Source organism: Perognathus longimembris, chromosome 2, assembly GCF_023159225.1.
Source record: "Perognathus longimembris pacificus isolate PPM17 chromosome 2, ASM2315922v1, whole genome shotgun sequence".
Taxonomy (NCBI): Eukaryota; Metazoa; Chordata; class Mammalia; order Rodentia; family Heteromyidae; genus Perognathus; species Perognathus longimembris.
The window spans coordinates 153,578,271-153,594,956 of NC_063162.1; the positions used below are offsets into that span (position 1 = coordinate 153,578,271).

Sequence of the window (16,686 nt, forward strand, 5' to 3'; positions counted from 1 at the left end):
ATCACAATAGCTCAATGACTTATGTACATAAGATCACCTAAGATGATGCTAAGCAAAATGAACTACAAGACAAGGGAAAAAGTGGTTTGTCATTGTTGTTGTTACTTTTAATGTACTATGTGAAATTATATCTTTTTCTTGCATTTTTCTTCCCTATGGTTTAGCCCCTGTGTCACTGTATTTGATTTTGGTACCCTAGGTATTGTATGTATGTTTATCTGAATTAGGAAAGGGAAGGGGAACATCAACTTGGTGAGACAAAGGACAAAGAGATACTTACAAGACAATGATGTTGTAAACTAACTTTAACTTCAGGGGTGGGGATTGGGGAGGAGAGAAGGTGGGAGAAAAATGAGGGAGGAGGTAACAAGTTTGACAAGAAATGTACTCACTACCTTTTGTATGTAACTGTAACCCCTCTGTACATCACGTTGACAATAAAATTAAAATTTAAAAAGTTTTAGCAGCAGCGGTAGTGCCTCACTGCAGTCCTGATAATCACTAATTGTCAGTATCACCAGAAGATGCAAAGCGGGGAGCTGAGTTCCACTCAGGCCGAGTGCACTCCACCCTTTTCTGGGTTGGGAGTTTTTGCTTGTTTGCTTGATTGCCTTTTGGTTGTTTCTTGTTTTAATAAATTTTTTGTTTTGGGCAGAATAATTCTTAAGATACTTTAAGCCAGGCAGCAGTGGCTCACACCTGTAATCCTAGCTACTTAGGAAGCTGAGATCTGAGGATCATGGTTTGAAGCCAACTTGGAGCAGGAAAGTTCATGAAACTCTTTTTTTTTTTTTTTGCCAGCCCTAGGGCTTGAACTCAGGGCCTGAGCACTGTCCCTGGCTTCTTTTTTGCTCAAGGCTAGCACTCTAACACTTGAGCCACAGTGCCACTTCCGACCCTTTCTGTTTATGTGGTGTCGAGGAATGAACCCAGGGCTTCATGCATGATAGGCAAGCACTCTACCACTAAGCCACATTCCCAGTGCCTCCCAATAGTTTTGTTTTGAAATGTCAAATACCATACTCTAGAATTCAACTAAGGTGCTTTGTAGGTTTTCTTCCATGTCATATGAAAGAAAATACCTAATTTTAATAATCAGAGAAAATTTGACTGGGTCCATTTTGTGAAGTGAAAACACCTTTAAACATACCGATTTTCTTCAAATTCACTTTCAGTATCAAAAACTCAGTGGTAAAGTACCTTCCTAGCAAGCTCAAGGCCCAAGTTCAAATCCTAGTACCACCAAGAAAATGTATCCACTCTACAAATATATGAAAAAGGAACATATGTGTAGATAAGCTTTAAAAATTATATAAACTGGCTGAGAATGGGGCTTAGTGGCTTGCTTAGCATGCATGCAGCCCTGGGTTCCATTTTTCAGTACCATACAAACAGAAAAAGCCAGAAGTGGGGCTGTCGCTCAAGTGGTAGAGCTCTAGCCTTGAGCACAGAGAGGCTCATGGACAGAGCCCAGGCCTTCAATCCCCAGGACTGGCCAGAAAAAAAAAAAAAATCTATAACTGAAGAACATGAACAGCTGAAGATAATTTTAAACTGATCAATGGATGACCACTTCTGAATTTACATGTTGACTTTACCTTCGGTAAATTTTATCAAAGCTGGGCACCAGTGGCTCACACCTGTAATCCTAGCTATTCAGGAGGTTGAGGTCCGAGGATCAAGGCCTGAAGCCATCCCTGGCAGAAAAGTCTGTGAAACTTTTATCTCCAGTTAGCCACCAAAAAAGTTGGAAATAGAGCTGTGGCCCAATGCTAGAACATCAGCCTTGAACAAAAAGCTTAGGGACAGCACCCAAATCCTGATTTAAGGTCCAGAATCCTCTTACCCCGAGTTAACATGGAAATGCCACTCAATTGGTAGAGTGCCTACCTACCAGTAACACAGAATCCTGAGTTCAGTATTACCCTCTCCCTCTTCCCCCTGACAAAAATAAAACAAAACAAACTATCAGTAGCATGGAATTGGGTAGGAGCACAGAACATCACAGTTAATTCTTCAAGGGGCTGCTTATTCTTTATAAGGCTCCACACAAAGCATACTTTTTAACTAGAGGAGGGTAAAGCCGTAGCATGGGGTGGGGAAGTTTTACTTTGTGGAATTGGGCAGCCTGGATCTTGTCTATGAGCATGGTCAGGTTCAGTGTCTGTAGTAAAGCTTTATCTCTGGTAGTTTCACACAGATGGTCAGGTAGGAAACCTAAGAATTTCTGGAAAACACAGTGTTAGCAGTTGTGGTGCTGTGAACAGGTCACATTTCAACACAGTGGCTAATTATCTATTTTGTTTACCCTGAAAATGGACATAAGCCATGACATTTCATATAGTAAAGTTCTTCCCTAAATAGAACATGTCTCTACTAGTCTCCCCGAGATCCACTCTTTACTTGGGAACCTTAAAGCTAACTCCCAGGAAATAAGTACATTAGGTTGATTACAGCATTTTGTTTAGACCGTGCCATCAGCCAGAGAGGACCAAGCATTGTGTATTCTCCCCACCTGTACAGGAACTCAGTCACGAAGAAAACATCAAGCAATAACCCGATCTAGGTCTGCCCTGACCATTACTGCAGCTTGTTTCTCTGAAAGCCGAAAGGATGGTAACATAGCAAGCATCAGGACTGGCTTTAAAGTATCAGAGCCTATATGCTAATTAGTTACAAAGCACCTGCCAGGTAAAACCTATTCGTCATTTCTGATCACTGAGAACTACTAGGTCCCACAGGTAGCTGAGTTCCATTCTGGAGTAGCTTTCGGCATAAGCAGATCCACAGCTAAGTGGAGAGGTAAACCAAAGGTCAAATGGAAGGGTGCAGTGGAGTGGACAGGATGGTTTGGAGGCCATACCCTGAGATGAGGGTCAGGCTTCATGGAGTCTGGCTGCAGAGGCTCATGGTGGGCTGTGAAATTGTTTTTAAGACAGGATACAGTGATTCTCAGAAAAAATAGGGGGAAAAAAGAGTGGCAGTTTATCCTTCAGCTGAGCTATGTCTAAGTTTAAGTATTTCAAAACCCCCATCTCCCCTACAGCTTATGAAGACCATTGTGTTTGTATACTGGAGTTCACGTTCCTCTCTCTGTTGGCAGATGAGCCTTGTGATTGCAGACTGAGTAGGGCTCATTTTATGTGTGTGCTTTTCCTGGGGCTTTCACTCATCGTGTCTTGGGCGCTGTCCCTGAGCTTCTTTTCTCAAGGCTAGCTCTCTACCACTTGAGCCATAGCTCAGCTTCTGGCTTTTTAGGTAGTTAATTTAAGATAAGAGTCTCAAGGACTTTTGTACCTGGGCTGGCTTTGAACCTTGATCCTCAGATCTCAGCCTCCTGAGTAGCTAGGCTGGCAGGTGTGCGTGGGGTGCCCAGCCGGGGAGGGCTCTTCTGTACCCTGGTTGGGAACTCCTGAGCCACATGGGTGGAGGAGCATCTGTCTCAAGCATGCGCCTCTGGCATCAGAGTCACGCACGGGCTTTTCTGCACGGTGGTATTTCCTGAGCTAGTTATCTGACCCAAGCTTGTTCTTCCTCTATAGGTTATCACCAACCTAGTGAAAATGCTCAAGTCCAGAGATACAAGGAGAAATTTTTGTCCTCCAAATCACTGGTTGTCAGAGCAAGAGGATATTAAAGCAGATAAGGTACTACTAAAACACCTTTGTAATGTTTTACATTTAAAATACTTTTCAGTTGTACATCCCTTGAAATTATTTGAATGATTATTTAATTTTGTACCTCCCTGTTTTAGAAAGAAGTAGTAAACATTCAGCCTATACCTGTCAAGAGCATTCAGAGAGCGGACTTTGAGCTTTTCCTTTTGTTGTGGGTGTGTGGTGGCTGTGGTCCACCTCAGTCTGAGGCCCCCACGGCGGGTTGCTGACCTCAAGCTAGTTCCCAGGACATGAGGGCTGGTGCCAGATAGAAACCACCCCTATTCCGTCCTTAGTCCAGAAAGTTCACTACAGGAGAACACCAGTGACATGTTTCATACCTGCAGTGCACCCTGCACAAATTTATGAGAATATTTTAAGGATAATGTTTGTTTTATTTCATAAAGCCATTATATTATTATGACCACTTGCTGTGCCTCAGACTATGTATCATTAAAGAAGACAGTTGTTAATTCAGTGTAAAAGTTCAGTCAGCATAGGAGAAGCAAGCAAGTGCAAACTAGATAGGGCCAGCTCATTTAAACAATACAAGGCCCAGGCTCTATTGCTGTAGAGAAAAGCAAAAGGTTATGTGGGGTTAGAATGAAGTGCTGACACCAGTTTGGTCCCCTCAGGTCACCCAGCTCTATGTTCCGGCTTCCAGACACGTTTGGAGGTTCCGGCGGATGGGCAGGATCGGCCCGCTGCAGTCCGCTCTGGAGGGTGAGGCCCGCGTCCTTCCCGGCAGCGTTTCTGTACACGCTGCAGCTTCCGTACCTTTTACCCTGCGTTTTTTTTTTTGTTTTGTTTTGTTTTCTGAACACATATAGTCTTGGAATACTGCCAGAATCCACCCCATAAAATAGTTTCATAATCTCCCCAAAATGACGTGCTGTCCTGCCCATGCTGTTGTAGTGCCACTCACTTGACTGGAAGACCAGAATGCATTTGGGTTGGGCCTGGGAAGCTGGGGTGGGGAGCTGAATTCTGGTGGCTATGGCTGACGTGAGTGTGGAAAGTGGGCCGGAACGGACTAATGGGTTTCCAATATTGCAGTGGGTCTGGAGTCCCCTCCACTGTCAGTATCTGAGGAACGACAGCTCGCCATCCTGACAGAACTGCCTTTTGTGGTTCCTTTTGAGGAACGAGTGAAGGTATGCCACCGTCTGCGTCTCACGGTAGCTTACCCACACGAGGTGTGGGGAAAGTTAATGCCTGCAGCCCTCGTTCACCAGGAGGGCAGACCGCAGGAGGAGCAGGGCTCTAGGCCAGCTCAGGCAAAAAGTTTGAGCAGCCCCATTCGGCCAATAAATAGAGAGCAGTGCACATTTGTCCTTGCGGCTGCACTAGAAGTGTAAATAGGCTTGCAGTCCAGGTCAGCCTTGGCATAAATATGAGGTCCTGTTAAAAAAAAAATGACCCCAAAAAGGGCTGAGGACATGGTTCCAGTGTGCCTGCCTCGCAAGCATAAGGCTCTGAGTTCAACCCCAATTTCACCCCCCACTCTCCCATAAAACACCAACCCACAGACCCTCTAACTCGAGTCCAATTTGTGTTTTTTTTTAATTAGGTTGTAATAGCTCACAATAGTTGATTAAACCCAACAAGGTGCCTCGTGGCACAAAATGAGTTTTCCCTTAGTTACAGCTGGCTGAAGTACCTGTTAGACTAATAGATTTCTGATAGTGGATTCTAAGTGAATTTGTTACTAAAAGTGTCAGTTTTTGTAGAGGCATGCTCCATTCATTCAAGTAGAAGTTGCAGATCATGAACACTGACACTGCTTTATAAAAAGAAGAAATGGGCAGCTACTGTACTGTCTTGCCTGGTCATATGACTCACATACCAGAATTGCATGTATCTGTTCCCAAGTGTCATTTAAAATGTTCTGTTTATAGTCTTTCAACTATATTTAATTTTTTTTCTAGAAATTAGTTCTTCTCTTGGTGCGGGTTTCAAGAAGTATTGGTTAGGCCTCCTCATTCCTGGGCATTTGCTTTGGAAACTGTTGGCATTACTTCTCCAAAACTACAAATACATACACAATATAGCAACTACTTCCTGAGCTCCCTATGCTTGATTTTCACAATCTAAGTATTTCCACTAGGACTTGTAATATGACTTTTACAAAGCTGTATTCTTTTTTACCTCCTGAATTTTTATGAAAGATTTGTAAATGAATATAGACCAAAGAATGCAATTGACTTTCAGAATCTGTTATAAAGCAGAAGAAAATAATAATGTTGATACCATGGCTATTTGTTACCATGACTATTACATTTTATTTAGCTAAGCCAGGCACTTGTAGCTCACACCTATCCTTCTAGCTACTCAGGATGCTGATATCTAAGGATTGTGGTTCAAAGCCAGCCTGGACAGGAAAGTCCATGAGATTCTTACTCCCATTAACCACCAAACAACAACAACACAGAAATGAAGCTGTGGTGTAAGCACTAGCCTTGAGCAATAGAAGCTCAGGGATAGTGCCCAGGCCCCCGAGTTCAAGCCCCATGACCCTTGTGCCCCCCCAAAAAAAATTATTTAGCGGTTTTTTTGTTTTGATTGCTTATGTCTTTAACAAGTCTGTCGTTTATAATAACTGTAAATTATCTTATTTGTCAGATCTTTCAAAGGTTGATTTATGCAGATAAGCAAGAAGTTCAAGGAGATGGTCCATTTCTAGATGGAATAAATGTCACAATAAGAAGGAACTATATCTATGAGGATGCTTATGACAAACTTTCTCCAGAAAATGGTATGTGTAATGCTCTCTGTATATGATAGGGGAGGCTGGGAAATTATTTTAGAAAACAATCTTCTATAATCTCTGTTCGTTTGTTTTTCAAGTACTAGGATCTAATGCAGGGATTTCCACATACATGCAAATGTTTTACCACTGATTGTATCCTCGGCCCTTTGGAATAATGTTTTTGTGGTGGTGGCACTGGTTTGGGTTTGGGATTTTATGTTGGTTTGTTTGTTTTGGTTTTTGGTTTTGGGTTTGTTTTTTGTTTTGTTTTTGGTGTGTGTGCACACCAGTGCCAGTCATGGGGCTTGAACTCAGCACCTCCATGCTCTTGCTTGGCTTTTCTTCACTCAAGGTTGGCTCTCTACAACTTGAGCCGTACCCTCTACTTGTGGCTTCTTGTTGGCTAAGAGGTAATAGTCTCACAGACTGTTCTACCCAAACGGGCTTCTAACTGCAATCCTCAGATCCCAACTTCCTAAGTAGCTAGGGTTACAGGCATGAGTCACCAGTGTCCTCTGGACATTTCTAATTGATCCTTAGAGACAAATTATGTCAAGATACCTACAAGGCTAGATTTGATGCAGGAAATACTGTTGTGTTGCCGTATATTGCTGTATCCAGAAGTGAGTTTCTAGAGGCCATTTCATGTCACTTGGTCCTTCCTCCATTAGTGTACAATTTGAACAAGAGGCACAAGAATAGATTGAGTCGGCATTTCCCACTTAGATACATTTATATTTAAAACTCTTACAACATTTATTGTTTATATCTGGCAGTTTTTGAAATAGTATATATGATATATCAAGTAACTTACCACTAACTTCAAATTAGATATTCAGAAGCCAGGTACCAGTGGCTCATGCCTGTAATACTGGCTACTCAGGAGGCTGAGATCTGAGGATCAAAGTTCAAAGCCAACTAGGTTAGGAAAGTTCATGAGAGTCTTATCTCCAGTAACCTACCAAAAATGGCAGAAGTGGAGCTGTGGCTCAAGTGGTAGAACACTAGCTTTAAGCAAAAGAAGCTCAGGGACAGCACCCATACCCGAGTATAAACTCCTGGACTGGCACTTAAAAAAAAAAAAAAAGATATTCAGAGCTGGAAGTGTGGCTTAAGTGATGAAATGCCTACCTAACAAACACAAGTCCCTGTATTCAAGTATATGCACTAAGATAAGATATTTAGATGATATAAATATAAATGTAAAAATACCAAAAATATGTTCTCTTTTCCTTTTTTGTGTCAGTACTGGGGTTCGAATTCAGGCCAACTCAGGTTTTTTTTTCTTTTTTGCCAGTCCTGGGGCTTGAACTCAGGGCCTGAGTGCTGTCCCTGGCTTCTTTTTGCTCAAGGCCAGTACTCTACCTCCTGAGTCACAGTGCAACTTCCACCTTTTTTTGTTTATGTGGTGCTGAGGAAGTGCTGTACAATTTAAACCACAGTTCCACTTTTGCCTTTTTTTTTTTTTTTTTTTGCCAGTCCTGGGGCTTGAACTCAGGGCCTGAGCACTGTCCCTGGCTTCTTTTTGCTCAAGGCTAGCACTCTGCCACTTGAGCCACAGCGCCACTTCTGGCCATTTTCTGTATATGTGGTGCTGAGGAATCGAACCCAGGGCTTCATGTATATGAGGCAAGCACTCTTGCCACTAGGCCATATCCCCAGCCCCATCTTCTGGCTTTTTGCTGGTTAATTGTAGATAAGAAACTCATGGACTTTATTATCCAGGCTGGCTTCATACCATGACCCTCAGATCTCAGCCTCCTGAGTAGCTAGGACTATAGCTGTGAGCCATTAATGGCTGGAGCCAAATACATTTTTGTTTTTGTTTGCTTAGCTGGTGGGATTTCTTTTTGGAATTTTAACTGAAACTTAGTTTAAACATATTTCATAATCATATGAACAGAAGTTGGTATGGGATTATTAGTGAACAGCATGTTCTTCATCTTGAGTATGATTCCAACTATGGAAAAGTGTGTTTAGAGACAGCACCCTCAACTGTGCGGTGGTAGGCACATTTGCAGTCGTTGGATCGTTGGAGTATTAGTTGTCCTCAGCTTTGTCCTGCACAAGGGTGTGATTCTTATCCAGGGGGCTGTTAAGGGATTTCAATAACACATAATCCCCAGCGTATATTCTAGCTGGGCATGACACAGTAGCTGTAGTCCCAAAGGTATAGGTGTTTGTCCGAGTCCCACAGAGATGTGGTCCCTGGTGCTGGTCCTGGGAGAAGATACCCTAGAGTTGGGTCACGGTGAATGTTCTCGTTCATTGGACCATTGGCAACCACTCTGCAGTTTTCCCGGTGATAATAACTGTTCTAGTATCATCCCATGTCCTTAGTTTCATCCTTCCTCCCCTACAGGCATTTCAGTCTCCTCTATCATAAAAGAGGTGACAGGGCTGAGAATGTGGCTCAGTGATAGAGTGCCTGCCTAACGTGTGACGCCCTGGGTTCGATTCCTCAGTACCACGTATACAGAAAAGGCTGGAAGTGGGGCTGTGCCTCAAGCGGTAGAGTGCTAGCCTTGACCAAAAGAAGCCCAAGAATGGTGCCCAGGCCCTGAGTTCAAGCCCCAAGAGTGGCAAAAAATAAAATAGGTGACATAGTTTAACTTTTCCCTAAATGTTCCCCCTGTGGCTCCCTTCTTGCAAGTGAGCCGAAGGAGACGTTTGGGCTGGGTGTTGTGGTGCTGGGCTCCTGTAATCCCGGTTCCTCTGGAAGCACGGGCGCAGGGGCTCACCCTCGAGGCCGGCCTAGATGAAGTTAGTGAAACCCTGTCTCAGAAGGGCTTGGGGACATGGCTCAATGCCTACCATGCACGATCTTCCTGGTCTTCCAGGTCTTGCAAAAAAGACTTTCCCTATGGACTCTGGAGAAGATGTTTTTATTGGTTGCTAGTAGATTTAAAATGGCACTCGTACATACGTTTCTATTTTTGGATTATGCTCGCTTATTTGTGTTTTATGTGAATTTAATGGCATTGTCCCTTTAATATCATTGCTTTGCTGAGTCATACATTAGGAAAATATTCCTAATGCCCTACCTCCCCTAATACTTCCTGAACTACCCTTGATCTCATTGCTTTCTTTCTTTCTTTCTTTCTTTTTTTTAACCGCTTAACGCCCTTCCCTTTTCCTTACCAGAACCAGATTTGAAAAAGCGGATCCGCGTGCACCTGCTCAATGCCCACGGCTTGGATGAAGCTGGCATCGATGGTGGGGGTATTTTTCGAGAGTTTTTAAATGAACTACTAAAATCCGGATTTAACCCCAACCAGGGGTTCTTTAAGACCACTAATGAAGGGCTCCTATATCCGAACCCAGCTGCCCAGATGCTTGTGGGAGATTCTTTTGCCAGACATTACTACTTCCTAGGCAGAATGCTCGGAAAGGTAATGCGATCTTTATATAAAAACACATCACAAAAGATGTCATTCATTGCTTCTGTATAGTTTTGATACAAATTTCATTGGTGAGTTTTATTCAGAATTGTTAATGTTTTAATATTTATGTACATAGTAATTACATTTCATCATTTTACATCTCATGCACATTAATTGAAATTTTCAAAATAGTTGGTGTAGTTTAGGAAACAGGAAGTATTGGTAAGATTCTCCTGGTAGGGCTGGGGATATGGCCTAGTGGCAAGAGTGCCTGCCTCATGTACATGAGGCCCTGGGTTCGATTCCCCAGCACCACATATACAGAAAATGGCCAGAAGTGGTGCTGTGGCTCAAGTGGCAGAGTGCTAGCCTTGAGCAAAAAGGAAGCCAGGGACAGTGCTCAGGCCCTGAGTCCAAGCCCCAGGACTGGCCAAAAAAAAAAAGATTCTCCTGGTAGAAGTCTTTTACTGGCTTTCTGCTTGCACAGATGTGCCTGATCTGTGAACTGTACCTCTCTACCTTCTCTCAGCTGCTTTGTCAATATTGTTGAACGTGCTTTGAGTGGCAGGCCACACTTCACTTTGCAAGTTTTGTGTATGCTCTATGTAATTTTGCAGACACTGACTGATGGTCTGGGGACGCCTTAGTAGCCATTGTGCTACACTTGCCACCTGCTGATACAGACTAGACAGTGCCTGTCACCCTACATCCATACAGACCAGACAACACCTGCTACCCAACCACCCATACAGACCAGGCAACACCTGCCACCCATACAGACTTGCCGCCCACCTATCTATGCAGACCAGGCAACACTGGCCACCCAGCCATCTATACAGACTAGACTAGCCTTCATGTAAACGTAAGGGTGACAGTTAGCTGTTTAACTTGGGGTGTAATGAGGATTCCAGTGCTCCTGTTGAGTCAAGTCTGGAACAAGGCAAGGGCACTTTGGCCCTGTACTTGAGTCACTGGAGTCTTGCTCTCCTGATAGTCAGGCGTACTCTAACAAGAGCTTTTCCCTGCAGCTTTACATATGTGGCTACACTTTATGCTGTTGCGTTTTAGGTAAAACAGTTGATGTTGCTGTTGTAAAGTGTCTTCAGAGAGGGAAGAACCCATCGTCTGAGCTGCCCCCATGGGGTGGAGCCAGCTGTCTGATATGGGATATATTCTGGGAATACACCCAAGAGTTCCCAGCACTGGGCTGTGATCCCAGTATTCACGGGAATGGGCACTTTAACCCCCAAGTCCTTGGTCAGAGTCAGAAGCCGGTTAAACGTCATCCAGGTCCAAAAGTGAGGGTGCCAGGCAGGAGGTTTATGAGTTTGAGGCCAGCCTGACCTACATAGTGAGACTCTTGTTTCAAAAAGAAAAAGAAAAAAAAATGATACAGTCACAGATAGTGGAAACTAGGTTTTGTAAGCGTTATGACCAAGATGGTCATTGTTAGTACTGCATTGTTAGATGAAGCTTCACTGAAGGGGCCCAAGTACAAAAGCTAAGATAGGGGCTGGGAATGTGGCTTAGTGGTAGAGTGCTTGCCTAGCGTGCATGGAGCCTCAGTACCCCATACACAGAAAAAGCCAGAAGTGATGCTGTGGCTCAAGTGCCCAAGTGCTAGCCTTGAGCAAAAGGAAGCCAGGGACAGTGCTCAGGCCCTGAGTTCAAGCCCCAAGACTGGCAGAAAAGGAAAAAAAGCAAGATGTGGCTTTTTGACTAAGGCATAGATGAGGGTGGACTGGGTGAGGAGGAGCAGGGCCTGTGGTAGACCTGTCCAGTGGCCTTGACGGGTTCTGGCTTGTTAGGAATGTCTTGCTTTCAGCTGTCCTGAGATCCAGCGCATACCACGCACCTCACCCAGTCAGCACGGGCCCCTCCATGGACTCCGTGTCCTGAGAGCTGTACTGCGCCCTCCCCCCACCCCCAGTCCACCCTTGAACATTTCATCAGCCCTCCCCAAGCACCAATATCGATCAACTCTTATCTCTGCAAATTGGCCTCTTCCAACCACTACATAATCATAGAATCATTCAATGCTTGGCCTTTCCTGACTAGATTCTCTTTTCCAAGTTGCTGCTCTTTTAGTACGCAATTTCCTTTTAATGCTACATAATATTACATTAGATGTCATACTGCATGTGTTTATCCATTCCTCCGTTGGTGGGAATTCATAATCACTGGAATTATGTGATGACTACTAGTTTGCTTTGGGGTACAAAAGAGAGCATGGCACAATGATAGAAAGAGCTCAGTGGTCTTCTTTTTTTTAAAGCTGGTCCTGGGGCTTGAACTCAGGGCCTAGGTGTTGTCCCAGAGCTTTTATGCTCAAGGCTAGGATTCTACTCTACTTGAACTCAACTTTTACCTTTTTTTTGGCCAGTTCTGGGGCTTGGACTCAGGGCCTGAGCACTGTCCCTGGCTTCTTTTTGCTCAAGGCTAGCACTCTGCCACTTGAGCCACAGCGCCACTTCTGGCCATTTTCTGTATATGTGGTGCTGGGGAATCGAACCCAGGGCTTCATGTATACGAGGCAAGCACTCTTGCCACTAGGCCATATCCCCAGCCCAACTTTTAGCTTTTTATGGTTAATCAGAGATAAGAGTCTCAGGGCTTTTCCTGCCTGGGCTGGCTTCAAACTGTGATCCTCAGATCTCAGACTCCTGAATAGGATTTCAGGCGTAAGCCACTGGCACCTGCCTATAGGTTTTTTTAAAATATGATTTTATTGTTATTAAGGTGTTGAACAGAGAGATAAGCATTTCATAACTCAGGTAATGAGTACATTTTTTTTTCCTATCCCTGCTGTTTATGCCAGTCTTGGGGCTTGAACTCAGGGCCTGAGCACTGTCCCTGGCTTCTTTTTGCTCAAGGCTAGCACTCTGCCACTTGAGCCACAGCCCCACTTCTGGCTTTTTCTGTTTATGTAGTACTAAGGAATCGAACCCAGGGCTTCATGTATGTGAGGCAAGCACTCTACCACTAGGCCATATTCTCAGCTCTATGTTTGGGTATTTTTTAACTGTATGTTTGTTTTTGTTTTGTTTTGGTTTTTTTGCCAGTCCTGGGCCTTGGACTCAGGGCCTGAGCACTGTCCCTGGCTTCTCTTTTGCTCAAGGCTAGCACTCTGCCACTTGAGCCACAGCGCCACTTCTGGCCGTTTTCTATGTATGTGGTGCTGGGGAATTGAACCCAGGGCTTCATGTATATGAGGCAAGCACTCTTGCCACTAGGCTATATTCCCAGCCCTTTTCTTTTCTTTTTTGGTACTGGGGATTGAACCCAAGATGTTGCACCTGCTAGGCAAGTACTTTGCCACACTGAGTTATATCCCAGCACCCTTCCCTGTCTTTGTGAGATTTTGTTTTTAGGTCTGAGATCAGGACTCGAACTCAGTACCTGACACTTTTACTCATTGGATGGTGCTCTATCAACTGAGGCAACCACCAGCCTCTTTAAAGATTTTCTTACTCACATATATTGGTGTACAAGCAGCTTTAAATGTCCAGGGTTCATTGAAAAACTTAATAGCTGGGCATTGTGATGATGGCCTGTAATCCCAGCAGTTTAGGGGCTATGATAGGATGGTGTGATAGGCAGGGCCAGGCTGGGTCGGCCACATGATGAGACCCTCCTTGTCGTAAAATACAAACATGACAAAAAGAAGGGTGTGAGGGAGAACTGGCTGTATCTTCTGTCCCTTTGCGTTAATTTCCAGGGTTGGTGCCCCTGTTCTAAGTGGATGTCCCCTTCCTCACCACCCATGGGCCCCCACACAACCCTCTTTGTAGAGAAAGGCCATTCTCCCAAGAGGAGTACCCTAGCAGTTGCGCTCTCCTGCCAGACATAACCAAGACCTGCTACGTGGGAGGCAGCGTGGGAAGGTCCTTGTTCAGAGGCCAGCCCAGGCCTGAACGTTAGGGACTTTTTGCCTAGGCTGGCCTTGAACTGCAGCTTTCAAATCTCATTCTCCTGAGTAGCTGGAGTTACAGGTGGGAGCCACCAACACCGGGTAATGTTTAGTTTTTTCAGGAATCTCCAACCTGCTTCCTACAGTGGTTGAAAAAGTTCACATTCTCACCAACAATAGAGGGTTTTCTTTTCTCCCATATCTGTTCCAGCATCTGGTGTTGTTTGTATACTTGATGCTGACCATTCTAACTAGGGTGAGATGGAATTTCAGTATTTTTTTTCATTTGCGTTTCCTTTATGGCCAGAGATGTTTAATATTTCTTCACTGTCCATTAGCCAGTTTTACTTGTTGTGAGAATACTCTATTTAGTTCATTTGCCCATTTAGTAATTGAATTGTTGACTCTTTGAGGGCCTAGGTTCTTGGTTTGTTTTTTTTTTTTTTTAATATTCTGGATATTAGGCCATTGTCTAATTAGAGTCTTTTCTAAAAATCTTTATTTATCTTTAAGTAGTTGTATAAAGGAGTTGCTATTCACCAATGCAGTTTATGAATACAGTGCATCTTGATCACTGTCACTCTTTCAACATTAAGTAGCTCAGGCTGGCCTTAAACTCTTGATCCTCCCGACTTGATTTTTAGCATAATACTTACAAGTTTTCTACATGTTGAGGCATGTATCAGAAGCTCCACTCTTCCCCCCCCCCCCCCCCCATTCTGATGCTTGAACTCTGTAGCTTCTTTTGCTCAAGGTGAGTGATTGACCACTTGAGCCACAGTACCACGTCTGGCTTTTTTGAGTAGTTTATTGGAGATCAGAGTCTTAGGGACTTTCCTGCCTGAGCTGGCTTCAAGCCACCATCCTCAGATCTCAGCCTCCTGAGTAGCTTAGGATGACAAGCATGAGCCACTGGTGCCTGGCTTGTATGGCTAAAGAGTATTAATGTTTTGTGAATGTATACATTGCAGACATTTGTAAATCGTTTTACTTTTGCTTGTTTTGAGCTCAAGTGTTGTTTGGATCTATTTTTTTTCTTTTGAACTCATTCCTGGAAGGGGATTGCTGTATCATATGCTGACTCTCAAAGCATCTGCAGCCTGTTAGCATCTCAGCCGTATTGGATGATGCTTGTACTCACTACTGACGGTTGGGTTTGTTAAAACCACCCTGTGGGTATGAGTGGCGTTTGTAGATTTTGTCTGCATTTCTTTGGTGAATGACAGTGTGGCTCATCTGTCCTGTTCTCTGAGGACTATCTAGTCAAGCCTGCTGCCCCTGGTTTTAGTTCAGGTCCCTCGCAGGCTCCCCTATCCACAGTTGCTCTCTCTCATGCTGCTTCCTCCGGTGAAGTACCTCTGCTCCTTCCTTGTTTGTCTTGCATGTGCTGTTGGTGTGCTCTGTGTAAATCATTGCCTACCCTCAGATCGTGAAGGTGGGTGGCTCTTTGCTCGCCTGACAGTGCTGTGCTATATGCACTCTTACCTGCAGGGCTTTCTCTGTTTTGAGTTCGTTTTTATAGATTATGTGAGATAATCCGATGACTCTGCTCGGCTGTGCCCAGCTGCTTGCCACTACAGCACTGGTGATTACTGTGGTTTTGTAGAGAGGTGTTTATATGTTTATTGATGGGTAATGGTGATGGATTCCAGTTCTGACAAAGTGGGGGATGCTGAGAGGGAGCCCATCCACTGGAGAGTAAAGTGCTTTCCCTTTATTTGTAGCTCTCTGGGGTCTATTGTTTGGATTCCACATGCTGCTGCTTTGGTAAAACAGATAGAAGCATGCTTCACATTTAGTGAGTGGCTCCAACTTAGCCTTTCTATGAGGCACACAGCAACTATATATACTGTGACCTTGTTATAGTGACAAAATACATCAGTTTAAAATAGATTGTTATTTTACTTCGTAAAACGTGACAGGCCTGTAGTTGTGACACAAGTGGCAGATAGAGTACTTGTCTAGCAAGGACTGGACTGCCCCCCCCCAAAAAAAAAAAAGCAGGCATAGTGGCTCACACCAATCATTCTAGCCATTTATAGGCAGAGATAAGACTGTTGTTCAAGGCGGGGAAAGGAGGAGGTTACCAAGATCTTGTCTCAAAGAACAAAGGGGGAATGGTGGTGCACATCCTGTAATCCCAGCCACACAGAATGCAGAAGTAGGGAAGATCATGGTTTGAGGCCACCTCTGGGCAAAAACACAAGACTATCTGATAGAGGCATGGATCTACTGGCAAGGGTGAGGCCCTGAGTTCAAATTCAGTAATAGCACACACACACACACACACACAATTTTTCAGATCCTATCATGTGATATCTGAAGTGGTCTACTTTATAAGAAAGGCATGTTGAGCTCATAGTTCAGGGAAGGGGCATGGCACCAGCACTGACTTGGCTTTTACCAAGACTTCGTGGCAGAGGGAATCCTCGTGATGGGAGCATCTGCCGGAGCAAAAATCACCTAGCAGGAAGCCAGAAAGAGCAGGCCGTGAATGTGGTCCTAGGACAAAGAGCTGTGTTAGTCCTTCCCCAGGTCCCCACCGCAGGAGTCTCCAGGAGAACTCCACCACCAAGCCATAGCCGACCTTCCACTCTCGGATCAGGGGTGGCACTGGCTGTGGCCCTGTGTCAGGGTGACAGCTCCTCGGTGGTGATGCGTGTGTTACTAAAGTTCCATGTCAGCCTCCTGGAAGATGTGACTTTGAACTCTCAGTTCAAGAAAATCTTTTCAACAGTGACTTGCCAGACACCAGTAGCTCATGCCTACAAATCTTAGCTACTCAGGAGGCAGAGATCTGAGGATTAAGGTTCAAAGCCCGTACAGGCAGACAGATCTGAGAGACTTTATCTCCAATTAACCAGCAAAAAGCCAGAACTGGAGGCATGGTGATAGTGGTAGAGCTTCACCCCTAATCAAAATATGTGAGTGACAGCATGAGGCATGAATTCAAGCCCCCTCCACACACACACACAAAAGAGAAAAGGA

General features: G+C 44.4%; 1 protein-coding gene across 1 annotated transcript in view; it reads left to right on the forward strand.

Annotated features, from left to right (window-relative positions):
• The window catches only part of Ube3c (ubiquitin protein ligase E3C), an 85,982-nt gene that overhangs the window by 44,480 nt on the left and 24,816 nt on the right, over positions 1–16,686 (forward strand). Inside the window, exons 15-19 of the mRNA XM_048340538.1 lie at positions 3,543–3,647; positions 4,292–4,379; positions 4,713–4,810; positions 6,279–6,411; positions 9,550–9,797. Coding sequence (XP_048196495.1) covers positions 3,543–3,647; positions 4,292–4,379; positions 4,713–4,810; positions 6,279–6,411; positions 9,550–9,797 — 672 coding nt within the window. The remainder of the gene's footprint in view (positions 1–3,542; positions 3,648–4,291; positions 4,380–4,712; positions 4,811–6,278; positions 6,412–9,549; positions 9,798–16,686) is intronic.